Below are 15756 nucleotides of genomic sequence, written 5' to 3'. Positions count from 1 at the left end.
CACTCCAGTACACCCAAATATTAAAAATATAGGTATATGTATATACATACTCCAAAATATATTTATTTCTCAGTTTTGTAAAAAATTATACAGAAGTACTTTTGTAATTCAAGTAAGAGTCACCTCTCTGTTTTTGTGCTCATACATTAAGGTGAACAGATGTGATCAGAGGTTTTTACCTGAATTTTTATTTGAAACTTTCATTTGTGAAATTAGATACAGTACTTAGGATACTTATAAGTACAGAATTTGATTTTTCTGTGGATATTCTTATACGAGTTTATTCTCAACATTTTCCAAAAAAACCCCCATGGAAAATGGAAGTAAAATGGAAAATAAAATCTAGTATATGAAAAAAGAACAGAAGAAAAACTGATTTCAATAATGTACCCGGGGGAAAAAAATCCCTTGTATTCCTAATTTAGAAAATAGAAAAAAAGCTGACATTCATAGAAATTTTTAGGGATCTTCTGCAATATTTCTCCCCAACAATGCCTCTTCAAAATTATTTATGTCATCTAAAATATGACAATATGTAGGTGTCCACAAAAACAAATGGTCACAACATCACTTTGGTGAACTGAAAAGACATGCAAAGGATCCAATAAATGGTAATTAAATATTTTGAATTGAATAATTACAGCAGCAGAAATAAGGAGATATCAGTATCATCACCAAAAAGAATAAAAAATGAGCTTGCAGTATCCCAGCATTGCAGACACAATTACTGTGTTCTTAGGGTCCTAGAGCTTAGGTTGGGGTAGACACTGTATCCAAACACCAAGTACTTGTTTAAACAGAAACAGATTCTTTCACAGCAACACACTGCAGCTGCAGCAGCTAGTAGATGCTGTCGGCAAGGAATGTGTTATATTCTGTTGCTATTCCATTCATATGCTTTTTTTTTCTTCAGTGCCCTTTTCCTTATGACTAACAGCTATGTGCGTTTTAAAAAAAGATTGCTTACTGCATTATCCTTCACCTGATGCATGATGCAAAATTCCACCTCGTGGACCAGAACTGCAGGAAGGGATGCACATTGTGTAAACATTATTTAATTGCAGCAAACAGTAATCTATTCATAAATAAATGTTGGTCAACATCACAGGATGAAAACTGAAAGTAGTTACTGTTTTGTTTAGCAGCATAATTCCTTTAATTGCTCTACTTAGATGTTAACATCAAAGTAGAATTTTTTCCCAGTGTCTTTAAGGCTCATAGTACAAGATTCTGAGACTTTCTTAAGAAGTTATGAAAGTGCTCATCAGTAGGTCCCAAGAACCTTCAGAACCTCATAGAATCAAATAATACATATCTTTATTTTTGCTTCATTAAAATAAATTTATTACATATTTAGAAACATGACAAACCCAAGGGAAGAGGCATGTCTTGATTGTAACAAAATCGTGACCAAAGCACAACATAAAACATATTCTTTGCATATAATTGCAGAATTATATTTTAAATTATGCTGAATTCAGATTCTGCAAGTATACTGAAATGTAACTACCCTAAACAATGTAAAATCCAGCCGTAACTGACACATTTTGCTTGAGTGTTAAATATGAGCATAAGCATTCTTGAAGAAAGCTTTGCTAAGGTATTTCTTTCCAGAACATTAAGAACTACTTCATTTGTTATCAGTAGTAGTTATTTTTTTCACAGTCATATTTGCCTAAGCATTAGTTTTAAGATAAACAATAAATATAACTCTATATTTACAAACATTGATACATTTGATGCATTATGAAGGCAAAACTGTTGCTTGCACAAATGACATACCACTTCATCTTCGAATCCTCCAGCTAGTACAAGTGAATAAGCTCCATCATTACTGCGTCCATGGATTCCACCAACATGGGGCCTGTGAACACCTGCTTCACTCACCTGGGAACAGAAAAAAGCCAGTTTCTAGCATTTTTTTAAACAACCAGCCACCTACAAACACTTTTAACAATCAACTTTCTGCTTAAAATATTGTACAGAGGAGTCTGTGTGAACAGGTAATGTAAGACTGCCATTAAAGTTGAGAATTCCACTTGTTTTCAAGAAGAAAAGCTAAAAGTAAGAACACCCAAAAAAACCAGGACAATGTAGGACAGTGGTGACACCAGAAGATGTAAAGGTACAATTTCTTCTTCGGAAAAAATCTCCATGGTTCTTTCCATAAGCAGTACCTAAGACTGTACTCAGTGCTATTCTCTGCTTGCACAGTCATTTAGAACAATCCAAAAGCAGAAGGAGGTCTGCCGATTTGGTAACATTTTACAATTTTTTACTAAGGAAGATCCCAGTGACCTGTGTAAAGCTCATTATGTCAGGGACCATGAAGGTAACACACTATAAACATGACTAGTGCAGAGGAATATTATTACACTGCCATTGCAGGAAACAGAAGAAGCCATTGCAACAATGTATGGATCATAGACTGGTTCTCCAACCAGGATAACTCTCTGGTAATGAATGTTCAAGTAATCTGCAACCTGACCACCTGAAAGCTGCAGCTGTGCCATAAACTGGCAACATTATTAAAATCTGCTGGAACATGCCTCCCACAAAAATGTATTTAATAATTGTTTCAAACTGCTAAACTACATTTAAAAAAACTCAGTATGTGATGTCAAAAATACTGTTGTTAGAATGTTCCCAGTATAAAACCAATTACAATACTTTTTCCTACCTTCATATCTTCTTTCAGACCTTGATTTTGCCTGTTTTTCTGATTCTGCCTCCCACACTCCTGAACTCCTTTTCCTAGCCTACACTTCCAAGAAAGTCTATGTTCTTCTCCTATAGTCTTGAAATTTCATAATACGATACGGCAAAAACCCAGCTGGTCAAAAATGCACTTTTTAACAACAGACTAGAGCTGTGCACAGTATGAAAACTATGCAAAGACACAATGATACTTCCTTGCAGAATTTCTCAGCATTCAGCTATTTGTGGCTCTGACTTCCTAAACTATTTAAAACTTTCGGATTCATAGTATCAAAGAGATAAAAGAGTTCACAGCAGTACGACTTGTCATATGAACTAGTTCTACTTTCAGTCACTTGAAATGGGCAGCTGACAAGTTTTTGATAACCACTTTACAAAATTTGACAGAAGTGTAATTTTTACAAAAATACAGAAGTGTATATATTGGTCCCATTTTTTTTATACTGCACATCATATTGTAGTCATCTACACCTCCCAAAATTTTCAACATTTCCCAGATGAATCAAAACCATTTCATTCCTCTAATCATCCTGACTGCTGTTCATAATAATGTATTTTATTTTCCTGACCCTCCCTAGTACTTGATTTATTTTTTTAATCACTATTGGGTATTAAAATGACATATTTTCAAAATTAGCTATTAGAATATCTCTTTCCTAAATAACAAGAAGACTAAGCAGCTGAAAGCCCATTAAAAATTATGTGTTCCCAGACCCATGTTTACTATCCACAACAACTTAGCACTCTCACTTAACTTTATCAGCTATTTGCCAGTTTTTCCAGACCACTTATGAGTATGCTGAATACAAAGGCCCCACTACTGTGCTCCTCTTTCCTGTTGTATCAAACATCCTCTAATTCATTCCTCCCTCCCTCCTTTAATTTCCAGGTTTTATCAATTAAATTTAGGTTTCTGGTAGGTGATTCACCCCAAAGATGAACTCTGGTAAGTAATTCATGCCAAAGATGCTCTTCAGGTGCTCTCTTCAGAAGAAATACTTAGTCAATTTCCTTCTAGGGAAAAGAGAGTTTGTGTCACAAAAAAACTATGCAAATCAGAAATAAAGAAACTATAGTCTCTAAATTCTCATAGATTTGCTGAGACAAACTCATTTTTCATAAAAAGACTAGTCCTATGAGAAACAATAGTGCAATTTAACTTTCTATGTAGAAAACATTTCAATCTTCACAAAAAAACAACAAAGTATTTTACTTGTACCCAAAATTAAATAATTATATAGAAACGGTCATTGCCTTTTGATATCTAGTCCACGCATATATATAAAAACTAGTAGTCTTTGCTGGATTTTCTGACAAAAGCAGCACTCCAATTCTCTTGCTTTTTCCTATCAGCACTAAAAATATTTGTAAAGTATTCACTTTTTTGTTACGAACAGAATTCCTAACAAAAAGGTGAACTAGTAATTTCAATTATTACTGAAGCAGTGAAAATAAAAACTGATTTTTATATTTGGGGTTTGCCTAAGTGATTTTAGAAACTTCTCTTATTTATTAGACTTTACTTAATCTGGAAGCCAATAAAAAGAAAGCAAGTGATGAAAAGTTCATAAAGTAAATCAGAAGAGACTTTTGATTCTTGGCCTGCACCTCCCCAAGCAGTTTTAAAAATCCTATTTCTATTCTTCCAAATATGAGGGAAAACATTCAGTTACAATCATTTACACATTCACTAGATAAAGAACTAACTGATTTTGAAAATAAAGAAGTATGTACTTCCCTAACTAAAAAAAAACTATATAAAAAAAGGATAACCCAAAAATCAGTGCTACCAGATCAGACTGAGGAAAAAGGGAGTAAGTCTGTAGCTTGCTGGACACTTTGAAACCACAAAAAAATCAGTTTTGGCACAAAATGAAGTTGTCCCATCCTCCCTGCTTTGTTTTTTCCTGCCTTGTCAAGTATTGGTATTGTGCTTACATAACCAAAATGTGAAATGGACTGGGAAAATCAGCGCTACAGCTACCCCAGATGGGATTTTCTGCCAGTTTCTTACCAATCTAGTTAACCACAGAGACCCCAGAGCCTAAGCAATATCTGAAACAGAAGATGAGACAGTACAAGAAACACCAAAGGCTGAATAGACAGCGGATCTCAGTAGCACTACAGGCTTACACTGGTTTAAGCTGTTCACCAGCCTAAAAGCAGATTTGGACATCCATTACACATATGACCAAAAACACCGATAGAGAGTCAATTCACGGTGATACCATATAATGTTGTCAAAATCTATAGTCTACACCTCCTAAATGGAATAATCTGTTCACGTGAAGTGCACTTCAAAAAATACTTGACGTTATTCACTAAGCATCCCACTTAAAATTTTAACATGTGAAATAAGTTTATCCTAATTACAACAGACTTTTTATGAAGTTGCATTGTCCAGTCAGTATACTTCAACCTTCACTACTACTGGCATCACTTCCAATATTAGAATCATAGTGTATTTGCTTTACTTAGTCCTCGTGAAAATGGCAATTGTCAATCTAAATCTATTTTAGCGCCCAACCCATTAATTACTTCAACTACAGCTAATATTGAAGCAACCTACCTGAACTCTGAATTTCCAGGTTGTCCCAACAGGAACACCAGGTATAGGCCCATAGTGATTTGAAGGAACAATAGTGCATTCCTTAGTGCGACCAACACAGGCCATGCCCTAAAAATACATCAGACAAAATGAATCAGTATTACAATATTGAAAACTATTTGCAAATGCAATGCAGAGATCAAAAAATCTGTCAATTATAACAAACACATACTTTTAAATATGTTAACAATTGTTAAAAGGAATGTTAAATAAGTAATATGTGGTTATGAGTTTGGGAGGGGGTTTGAGGTTGTCTTTTTTTTTTTGTCTTTTTTTGTTTGTTTGTTTGTTTGTTTTTACCTCTAGTCACCTTAATAATTCTTCCATTGCTTTAACTGCCAGTAGACAGTGGGCAGGATTAAACATTGTCTTGTCGTCTGTGCAACCCAGTACTGAATTTTGTGCAGTGCATATATAAGCAGAATTACAGATGTAGCACATACATAAACAATAAGAGTAACAGCTATTTCTAAAACACACTCTACCTTGCCCCAGTCTCTCTGGCTTTCAGTACTGGCAGATGGCATCTTTGCTTTCTTTTTACTCTGTTTGAGCTTTTCTCCAGCCTTTACAACTTCATTAGAATCATTTTTGCAGGATGGACAATACCTAAAAAAAGGTTTTAGTAAATTCTCAATTAACTTCATAATAATGGCAATACATTTCTTGTAGCCGAAATAGAATCAATTTGTTTATCTCGACTGAATATTTCAAGCTAGCAAGCATACACCAGTCTTAAGCAGCTGAAGCTATGGCTTAAAAAATGAACTCAACATGAACAAATACCGTCAACTTCAAAAAAAAAGGGCATTTCACTATCTTTAAAGGTAGAGTGCTAGAGGCAAAACATTTAACTATTCTTTCTCACATAGTATGTGAGAGGTCTCCGTGTCTCCTGTATTCTCTCGTCATTCTGTCCTCTTTCATTTATGTCATGTAAAGGAGAAGACAGCTGAGATTAGAGGAGGCTGCTAACCAGTACTCATGGTCTGTTTCTACATCTGCCCACTCTACCCTTATTTTTTGCTGGTAGTCCGACAAATGTCACTGAGATAGCTGAATGTCAAACAGAGCCAAGGTATGACATAACGTGTGTAGAAACACACATACAGACTCACACTCACTCCACACCACTGAAGCCACTTAGAATATAATGCTGAGACTTACTCCAACTAACACAAAGCTATTCTGGCAGCAAAGTAGGAGACACTAGTATGCAGTGACTACAGCAGATAGAAAAAGGGAGTACAAAAACAAGCTAAAAAGCTTGAATGCCATTTTTCAAGACATTTTAATTATATGAAATAAATTTGTGGAAATTCATCATTTGGAGAACGGACAAAGACTAACCTTGAGGAGGACTTGGAGGTGTTTGTGAACATCAACATGACTCAGCAGTGTGCTCACAGCCTAGAAAGCCAACCCTATTCTGGGCTGCATCAAAAGCAGCGTGGACAGTAGGTTGAGGGAAGTGATTCTCCCCCTATACTCTGGTCTTGTGAGTTCCCACCTGGAGTACTGTGTCCATCCCTGGGGCCCCCAACACAAGAAAGACGTGGGTGGACTTGTTGGAAAAAGTCCAGAGGAGAGCCAACAAGTTGATCAGAGGGTTGGAGCACTTCTGCTATGAATAGAGGCTGAGAGACTTGGGGCTGTTCAGTGAGAAGAGGCTTCAGGGAGACCTTATAGCACCTTCCAGAAGGGGGACTACAGGGGGATTGGAGAGGGACTTTTTACATGTGCATGTAGCGACAGGACAAGGGGGAATACCGTTAAGCTGGAGGAGAGAAGGTTTAGACTAGATTTTAGTAAGAAATTCTTTAATGTGAAGATGGTTGGGCACTGGAACAGATTGCACTGAGAGGGTGGAAACTCTCCATCCCCAGAGGCGTTCAAGGCTGCATGGGGCTGTTAGTAATCTGGTCTAGTGGAAGGTGTCCCTGCCCATGGCAGAGGGGTTAGAAGTGGATGATCTTTAAGGTCCCTTCCAACCCAAACGATTCTATGATTCTCTAATTTTTTGGCCAGAAACGTAAGTGGGTCTAAATTGCACTTAGCATATGACCTGAGAGACTCTAAAGACCATGCTATCAGTCAATTTAATGCTCACATGATTGTCTACAGAGCATCAAACCTTCTGGGAGGAAAACAGTCACAGGGACTTAAGAAGTGCAGTTTTAGTGATATAATTTGAAGAGGGTAAAGGGATCTGAACATTAATGGCTACACTTGAAAATAATTTCTACTCTTCAAACTTTTTCTGTAGTCCTCTGAAATAGATGTAGGATAATATGTACTTTATGAGAAGTTTTTGAAAAAGAATGGGTGCCAGTGAAGAATAGAACACTAATAGCCAATCTAAAAAAACATTTGAAACCACCAGCAGGCCAAGATAATCTTAGCACACCAGTTAAGCCAAAAAGACCCTGATGGCTGGCAAGATTTCAGTGTCAGAATCCTGACATGATTATCAAACCTTCTGTGTACTTGAGGGTGTAGGATAAACCAGAGAGAATAAATTGTTTTCAGGACAGAACAAAGGATTTGGGGGGTTTTTGGGAGGGGCTAACTGAGTCAAAGCATATATATTTTATCAGGAACTTTCCTGGGACCAGTACCGGAAAACAGATGAGCTTTACTGTTACTGGAGTACTGGATTAGAGCTGGTTCTGAGTAAGGGGCAACCGAAGAACGGGTGGACCGAGCAGATATGTACTTCCAGACAGATGGTCTCACTGAATATTCTGAATGAAGGAAGTCAAAAAAGAACTTCTGATGTTATATTCAAAGGGCAGGTGCAATTGAATACTGCTTATTGACTGCAGTCAGTAATAAACCACTTGTGCCAAATTAACACTGTAATCATTTTGCATATGTAAGAAGTGGAAGGCACATAGACAATACTCAAATAAATGCTATTTTTAGTTCCAATGGCCCATACGTATTTCTGGTAGACACAGAAAATATTTTTAGATAGTGTTTCAAGCCAGCAGTTCCTCCAAAAACAGTAAATACAACTCTCTCCAGTGCAGAAGTTTCATGCAAAACAATCAACTTCCAACAACAGTGTCCCTGTGGACAAATGTACACACTGAGAAACACCTAGCAATGTTAAAGGTCTCAAGCACTAAGTCATACATTGACATAAATACAAAAGTAGTTCAGAAAAAAAATGCCCTAGAAAACACCCATGCCATCAGGCACTGACCACTGACCACAGGCACTACAGAATCCACTGGGGTGTAGGAGATTGAGTTATTAATTCACAGAGAATGTTAGAAACTTCCAAAGGACATATACAGATTTTTACATCACAAGGTCCAGATTCCATGTAATGTGTCCACAGACGTCTTAGACATTTAATGAAGTCTATGTAATGGAAAACTTTTAGAATAAAGTACTATTTATTACTCATTTATAAAGGATTAGCATCTCATGTAAATCACAGGCAGGTGATAAATATGAACAGTGTATATTGTAGACAGCCAATAAAGACAAAAAATTAGTAAAAAGCCCAAGATAGCCTAGGGGGCTGCTAATGGGCCCATGCAGATTCACTTCAAAATACAATTAAGACTTAACAATGCCAGTTAACTTGTTTTCCTGCATGCAGAATCAGGGACATAAGAAATTAAGAGCAGCAAGGTGGTGATCCTTCCATAGCATGAAAAATGAAAGTAGTAGAGGCAACGAAGAGCGCAGGGGCAGCAACAGGTACAGAGAATGAAGGGAAAGAGAGGGGTGAGCATGAGAGAATTGCTCAAGCAGTGAAGCTTGAAAAAAAATGCTGAGGAACAACAACTGCTGATAAATACAATCAGACTAGGTAATGTCACAGAAGAACATAATAATCATAATGAACATATCAGTTTTGAAATTCTAATGGTCATTAAAGCTTACTACTAATCCTTTGTGAATGATTTAAAAGAATTTTCTTGACAGAAGACATAAGCCTTAGATTAAGCAGGTGGATGAAAACACCACAGAATTTAAAAATGCCTTCAGTATTGTCTCTCATGAGGCGCAAATAACAAGAAGGTACCATGTACAGAATGTCAATATAGATAAGTAAATCATCCTTGTATATTTACCAGTCCTCATCCTCTGGTATCTTGCTTAAGGGAGGGTTCAGGCAGTATATATGATAAGCCATATTACATTCATCACACAGGAGTTGCATGTGAGCATCCTGTTTGCCACCACACAAGTAACACGAACAAAACCGGCACTCCTTATCTGGATCAGCCCTACAGTGCTTGCATTCTGGGCCACTCTTTCCTGTCAAAAACAAAGAAATGTCAAATGCCATGTATCTCAGAAAAGTGCATTACTGTATCTACTGGAAAAACTATTCCTGAACATGAACACTACCCTCTTGAAAAGGCCTTTTTTTCTAACTTTTTAACTATCTAGGCTACTGAGATTTCTTCTGCTGTACAAACAAGTGACAAAGAAAATGACTTATCATCTGCTTATCTTTATTTCCTCCTGTTCCTAACATGCTACTGCACAGTCTCCCTACAGATGGAGCTTTGCTGCCTTTTGAAGCTGTACAGCTTATCAGTTCCTTGTAAGTTAGTTTGCTTGGACAACATAAGCAATCAAAGTAAATATTTATTTTAGGAGTTGATTCTTGAATAGAAAGATGAGGTGGATCCTTGATGTATCCAGAGGAATTCTGGATACTTTAATGTTCTAAGTGTATTGAGAAAAAAATTAATGACTAGAGGTTTGCAGAAATCCAAGCCCCTTCCTACAGAAGAAAAACATGCCTTCCCAACTGAATGGAATTTACAGAAAAATTGATCCATGTGGTCATAAGGCATCAGTGTAAAAATCTCTGAGGAGAGAAACTCCAGACTGAAAGCCTTATAAGAAAGGGGGACTATAATGCCAAGTATTGTGCTGTATCTGCAGTCTTTCTGGAGGACCTTGAAGAACACTTATCTTCAAAGATGGAACCAACTAGACCTAGAGGGAAGGGGATGGCGTTTTGATTAACAAAGAAGAGTCAGGGCTGCTGATGTATCAAAAACCTATAGGGAAACACCCTGTGAAATGCCTCAAAGGAACTAGAGCTTTTCCTCTAAAAAGTTTACACAGTTGATAGCTCAACTGAAATGTCTATACACCAACATATGTAGCATGGGTAACAATCAAGAGGAACTAGAAGTGACTGTGCAGCTGGAGACCTATGATCTAATCAAAATCACTGAAAGTTGTGGGACAAATCACACAATTGCAGCACTCCAAATGGTAGCTATAAACTGTTCAGAAGGGACAGGCAAGGAAGGAGGGACAGGCGATTTGCTCTCTATGGACTGATTGCACAGGCCTGTCTTTGAAAAACAGCAATGAACAGGTCAAGACCTTGTGGCTGAAAATAAGAGGGCAAGCCAACAAAGGAAACCTCATGGTTTGTGTTTATTACTGGCCACCCCACTGAGAGGAGCCTGTTGACAAAACCTTCTTACTTAAACTGCAGGAAGCATCACTCTGGCACGTTCTGATCCACCTCAGGGACTTCAGTCACTCTGATATCTGCTGGAAAAGTAGCTTGGCAAGATATAAGCAGTCCAGGAGAGTCTTGGAGAGCATCAAGAATAGTTTCTTAACCCAGGTGACACAGAGCCAGGTGACAGAGAAGTGTTACTGCACTTGTCGCTTACTGTCACAGATTAACTAACTGGAGAGGCCAAGATCGATGGCAGCCTGGGCTGAAGTGATCACGCCCTGGTGGAATTCACCATCTCGAGGGGTACAGGCCAAACAACGATTAAAGTCAGTACCCTGAATTTTAGGAGCCTGAACTTTTAGTTATTTAAGGAATTAGTGGATGGGACTCCCTGGGAAACGGCCCTCAGAAGAAGGAGCAGAATAGAACAGGTAGATCTTTAAGGACACTTTCCTTAGAGCTCAAGAGATCTCAATTCCCATCTGTGAGTATTCAGACAAGGAAGGCAGAAAACCAGCCTTAGTAAGGACCTCCTGGCCAAACTGAAACATAAGAAGGAAAAGCACAGGCAATAGAACCAGGGACATGTATCCCGGGAAGAATATAAAGATACTGCCTGGTTTTGTAGGGACAGGATTGGGAAAGCTAAGTTACAGTTAGAGCTGAATTTGGCAGTGGATGCAAAGAATAATAAGAATGGCTTCTACAGGCATGTTTGTCAAAAAGGAAGACTAAAGAAAATAAAATCCCCTCTCTGTTCCCCAAAATGAGACAGAAGTAGTGACAACTGGTATGAAGAAGTATGAGGTATGCTGCAATATTTTTGCCTCAGTGTTCACTAGTAATCGCTCTTCTAACATCTCTCAAGACCATGAACCTCAAGAAAGGAACTGGGGAATTAAGACCCTCTGAATGTAAGAGCAGATTAGGTTCAAGATCACCTGAGAAACCTAAATGTACACAAGACCACGAGACTCAAAGAATTACTTAATGTAGTTGCTAAGCCACTCTCCATCATATCTGAAAAGCCATGACAGTCAGGGTAAGTCCCCAATGACTGGAAGAAAAGGAATATTTCACCCTTTTTAGAAAAGAGTAAAAGCAGGACCCTGGGAATTACTGACCAGTCAGCCTCACTTCAGTGTCTATTAAGATCCTAGAACAGAGACTCCTAGAAGACATGTCAAAGTATGTGTAAGACAGGAGGTGATTAAAGACAACCAACACGGCTTCACCAAGGGCAAATAGTGCCTGACTGGTACAGTGGCCCTCTACAATGGACAGAATCCAGTGGCAATGGAAGAACTACAGATGTCATTTACCTGTCTGCAAGGCCTTTGATTTGGTTCCTCATAACATTCTTAACATAAAATTATAGAATTCTAGAATATCTAGAAGGAAACCACAAGGATGAATGAAGTCCAGCTGCTGGCCCTACACAGGAGAGTCCATCACACCATGTGCCTGAGTGCATTGTCCACACGCTTCTGGGACTGTCAGGCTTGGTGCTGTGACCACTTTGGAGAGAGCCTGTTCCAGCGTCCAACCACCCTCTGGGTGCAGAACCATTCCTAATATCCAACTCAAAACTTCCCTGACACAACTTCAGGCCATTCCCTCGGGTCCTGTCACTGGTCACCATGCCACAGAAGAAATCAGTGCCTACTCCTCTTCCTCCCCTCAGAAGGAAGTTATAGACTGCAGTGAGGTCTCCCCTCAGTCTCCTCTTCTCCAGGCTGAACAGACCAAGTGACCTCAGCTGCTCCTCATACGGCTTCACCTCAAGGCCCTTCACCATCTTCAGGGTCCTCCTTTGGACAGTCTCCAAGAGCTTTATATCTTTCTTATATTCTTGCTGATAAATTGAAGAGAGATGAGTTTGATGAACGAACTCTTAGATGGATAAGGATGGCTACATCCAAAGACTGGATGGACCATATCCAATGGCTCAATGTAAAAGTGTAAACTAGTAAGAAGCTGTGTTCTTCAAGGGTCCATACTGGTCCAATATTATTTTATACATTCCTCAGAGACATACATAGTGGGATTGAGTGCACCCTCAATGAGGTTGTAGAGTACACCAACCTGAGCAGTGTAAGTCATCACAGAATCATAGAACCAACAAAGTTGGAAAAGACCTTTAAAATCATCAAGTCTAAATGTCAACCTAGCACCACATCATGTTCAGCATTAAACCCAATGCCATATTCACATCTTTAGAACACCACCAGGGATGGTGAGGCTACCACTTCCATGGGCAACCTGATCCAACACTTTACAAACCTTTCCATGGAGAATTTTTCCTAATATCTAATCTAAACCTCCCCTGGTACAAATTAAGACCACTTCCTGCTTCCTTGTCCCTTGTTATCTGGGAGAAGAGACTGACCTCCATTTCACTACAACCTCCTTTCAGGTAGTTGTAGAGAGTGATAAGGTCTCTCAGGTTCTCCAAGCTTCCTTTTCTCCAGGCTAAACAATCCCAGCTCCCTCAGCCACTCCTCACAGGACTTTTGCTCCAGACTCTTCGCCAGCTTTGTTGGTCTTCTCTGGACATGCTCCAGGACCCCAATGCTTTTCTTGCAGTGAGGAGCCCAGAACTGAACACAGTACTTGAGATGTGGCCTCACCAATGCCAAGTACAGGAGGACAATCACTTCCCTTGGTCCCACTGGACACACTATTTCTGATATAGGCCAGGATGCCAATGGTTTTTTGGCCCCCTGGGCACATTGCTGGCTCATGTTCAGCCATTGTCAACCAGTACCCCCAGGTCCTTTTCCTCAGGAAAGCTTTCCAGCCACTCTGCCCCAAGCCTGTAGTGCTGCCTGGCATTGTTGTGACCCAAGGGCAGGATCTGACACCTGGCCTTGTTGAACTTCTGTAGTGGTTTGGATTTTGTCTTCCCCCAGAGGCTAAGAAAGTGGTAGCCCCCAAGGGGTGGAAACCCCTGGAAGTTTTGAAATTCTGCCCAATAGGCGCTCCTGCAAAAATGTAAACATATCACAACCAGACCGGAAAAGAAGAGTTGTAGTTTTTTAGGTTGGAAGAGGTAGCCATGTTGTAGAGTCACGAGGAAGGGGCTCTGAGCCCCTCGGGGCCTCTGCTCCCCCCCCAGCCCCAGTGGGGGGCTACAGAGACTTGGAACAGTGTTAAACTGGACTAGGTGTCTGTTGTTAAGCTGGGAGATGCTTTTCCACTGTGAGCAGCAACCAGAGATACTGAAAGCCACGGAAGCCAGCACTGACTGGAGGAAAAGCGGCGGCGCAGAGCCAAAAGATAAGAGAGCAGCAAAACAACCATGCAGCAAAGCAGGCAGAACTTCTGCAAGCTGAGAGAGAAAGAATGGCAGCAGAGAACAGAACTAAGTTTCTACAGAGAGAAAGCTTGGGGGCAAGAACTGCAAAACTCCCCTAAACTTCCTTGGAGATCCCTCCAAAAATGGAGGGGGTGGACTCTTACTGATTAGAAGTCCTAGATGGAGTAAAGGAGCTAAGAAGCTCAGTTGTCCTGAGAGCTCAGCCAGGACGGTGTGAAGAAGGTTGACCTTGGGGCCCTCCCTTGCTGCAAGCTGTAAAGAAGCTCGCAGCCATCTTGAGGCAGGGCACAGGAGCTCTGCAAGGAGCTGGAGTCTCCTGAAGATACCAGACTGTCACGAAGACCCCCTGCGTCTCGTGATATGACCGTGGTGATAGCGACCTTTGTCTGGGGTGAACGCAGCCCACGGAAGACCCCTTTGCCTGCGTCAAGGGGCTGAGAGGAGCTTGGAGGCCTCCCTTGTGAGTGCTGGCAGAAATCCAGCCATCAGCTGCTGCATGAGAAAAGGACAGATGACTGCTGCCTTAGAGACATTGCTGCTCTGAAGAAGGGATCTGTCCTTCTTTCCCTCCTGGACTTTTATTTGGAGAAGAGATCTAATCCATTGTAAATACTATATGTCATGGTAGAGATAGTTGTGATTGTGCGTATAATGTGCTATAGTATTTATTTGTACAGTCATTGTAATATATTCCCTTTCCCCCATTCTGAGTCTGGTTGTGTTTTGTCTGGAAAAACCCATTTCACATTGGGTTGAGATGTGGGAGGGGGAATGGAGCTAGGGAATTAGGATTTTGGGGCTATCTTGAACCATGACAACTTCATACTATTGGCCTCAGTCCGTTGAACCAGTGTGTTCAGAACCCTTTGCAGAGCCTTCCTATCCTCCAGCAGAGCAACATACCCACCCAGCTTGGTGTGTCTGCAAACTTGCTGCAGGTGCACTCAACTACCTCATCCAGATAATCAGTAAAGATATTCAATACAACTGGCCCCGTACTGAGCCCTAGGGAACACTGTTGGTGACCAGCTGCCAGCTGGATGTAACTCCATTCCCCACCACTCTCTGGACCCAGCCATCCAGCTGGTTTTTTACCCATCCAAGCCCTGAGCAGCCAGTTTCTCCAAGAGAATGCTATGGGAAATGGTATCACAGGCTTCATTCACTAAAGTCCAGGTAGAAACATTCACAGCCTTTCCCTCATCCTCTAGGTGAGTCAGCCTGTCATAGATGGAGATCAGATCAGTCAAGCAGGACCTGCCTTTCACAAACCCTGCTACCTGGGCCTGATCCCCTTGTTGTCCTGTACATGTTGCATGGAGGCACTCAAGACGATCTGCTCTATGACCTTCCCCAGCACCGAGGTCAGGATGGCAGGCCTGTAGTTCCCAGGATTTTCCTTGGGAGTTATCATAGGTTCATAGCACAAATTTGGATTCTAATGGAAGTAATATATGTTGATATTTTTGAATCTAGGTCTTATGTACATTTTGCATATAAATGCAATGTATTTAGAAGTACGTGTCGTCTTAGATTTCTATATTTCTGATATAATTTTCTGATAGGTTTAGCCTTACTCTTTTCCTCAGCTGTACAATTTAATTTCCATTAAATAATTAGAAAATAACTATTTTTAATTATAACTGCTAAATGTAT

The 15756-nt window shown here is 39.9% G+C and overlaps 1 protein-coding gene across 3 annotated transcripts in view; it reads right to left on the bottom strand.

Annotated features, from left to right (window-relative positions):
* Positions 1-15756, bottom strand: part of UHRF2 (ubiquitin like with PHD and ring finger domains 2) — an 80495-nt gene that overhangs the window by 13787 nt on the left and 50952 nt on the right. For all 3 annotated transcript variants that reach the window (XM_032676834.1, XM_032676832.1, XM_032676833.1), the window contains exons 6-9: positions 9418-9604; positions 5812-5935; positions 5288-5395; positions 1783-1887 (exon numbers count right to left, since the gene is read on the bottom strand). In XM_032676834.1, the coding sequence (XP_032532725.1) occupies positions 1783-1887; positions 5288-5395; positions 5812-5935; positions 9418-9604 (524 nt within the window). The remainder of the gene's footprint in view (positions 1-1782; positions 1888-5287; positions 5396-5811; positions 5936-9417; positions 9605-15756) is intronic.

The sequence above is a fragment of the Chiroxiphia lanceolata genome, chromosome Z (genome assembly GCF_009829145.1).
Source record: "Chiroxiphia lanceolata isolate bChiLan1 chromosome Z, bChiLan1.pri, whole genome shotgun sequence".
NCBI lineage: Eukaryota > Metazoa > Chordata > Aves > Passeriformes > Pipridae > Chiroxiphia > Chiroxiphia lanceolata.
This window is presented reverse-complemented; position numbering and strand designations above follow the sequence as displayed.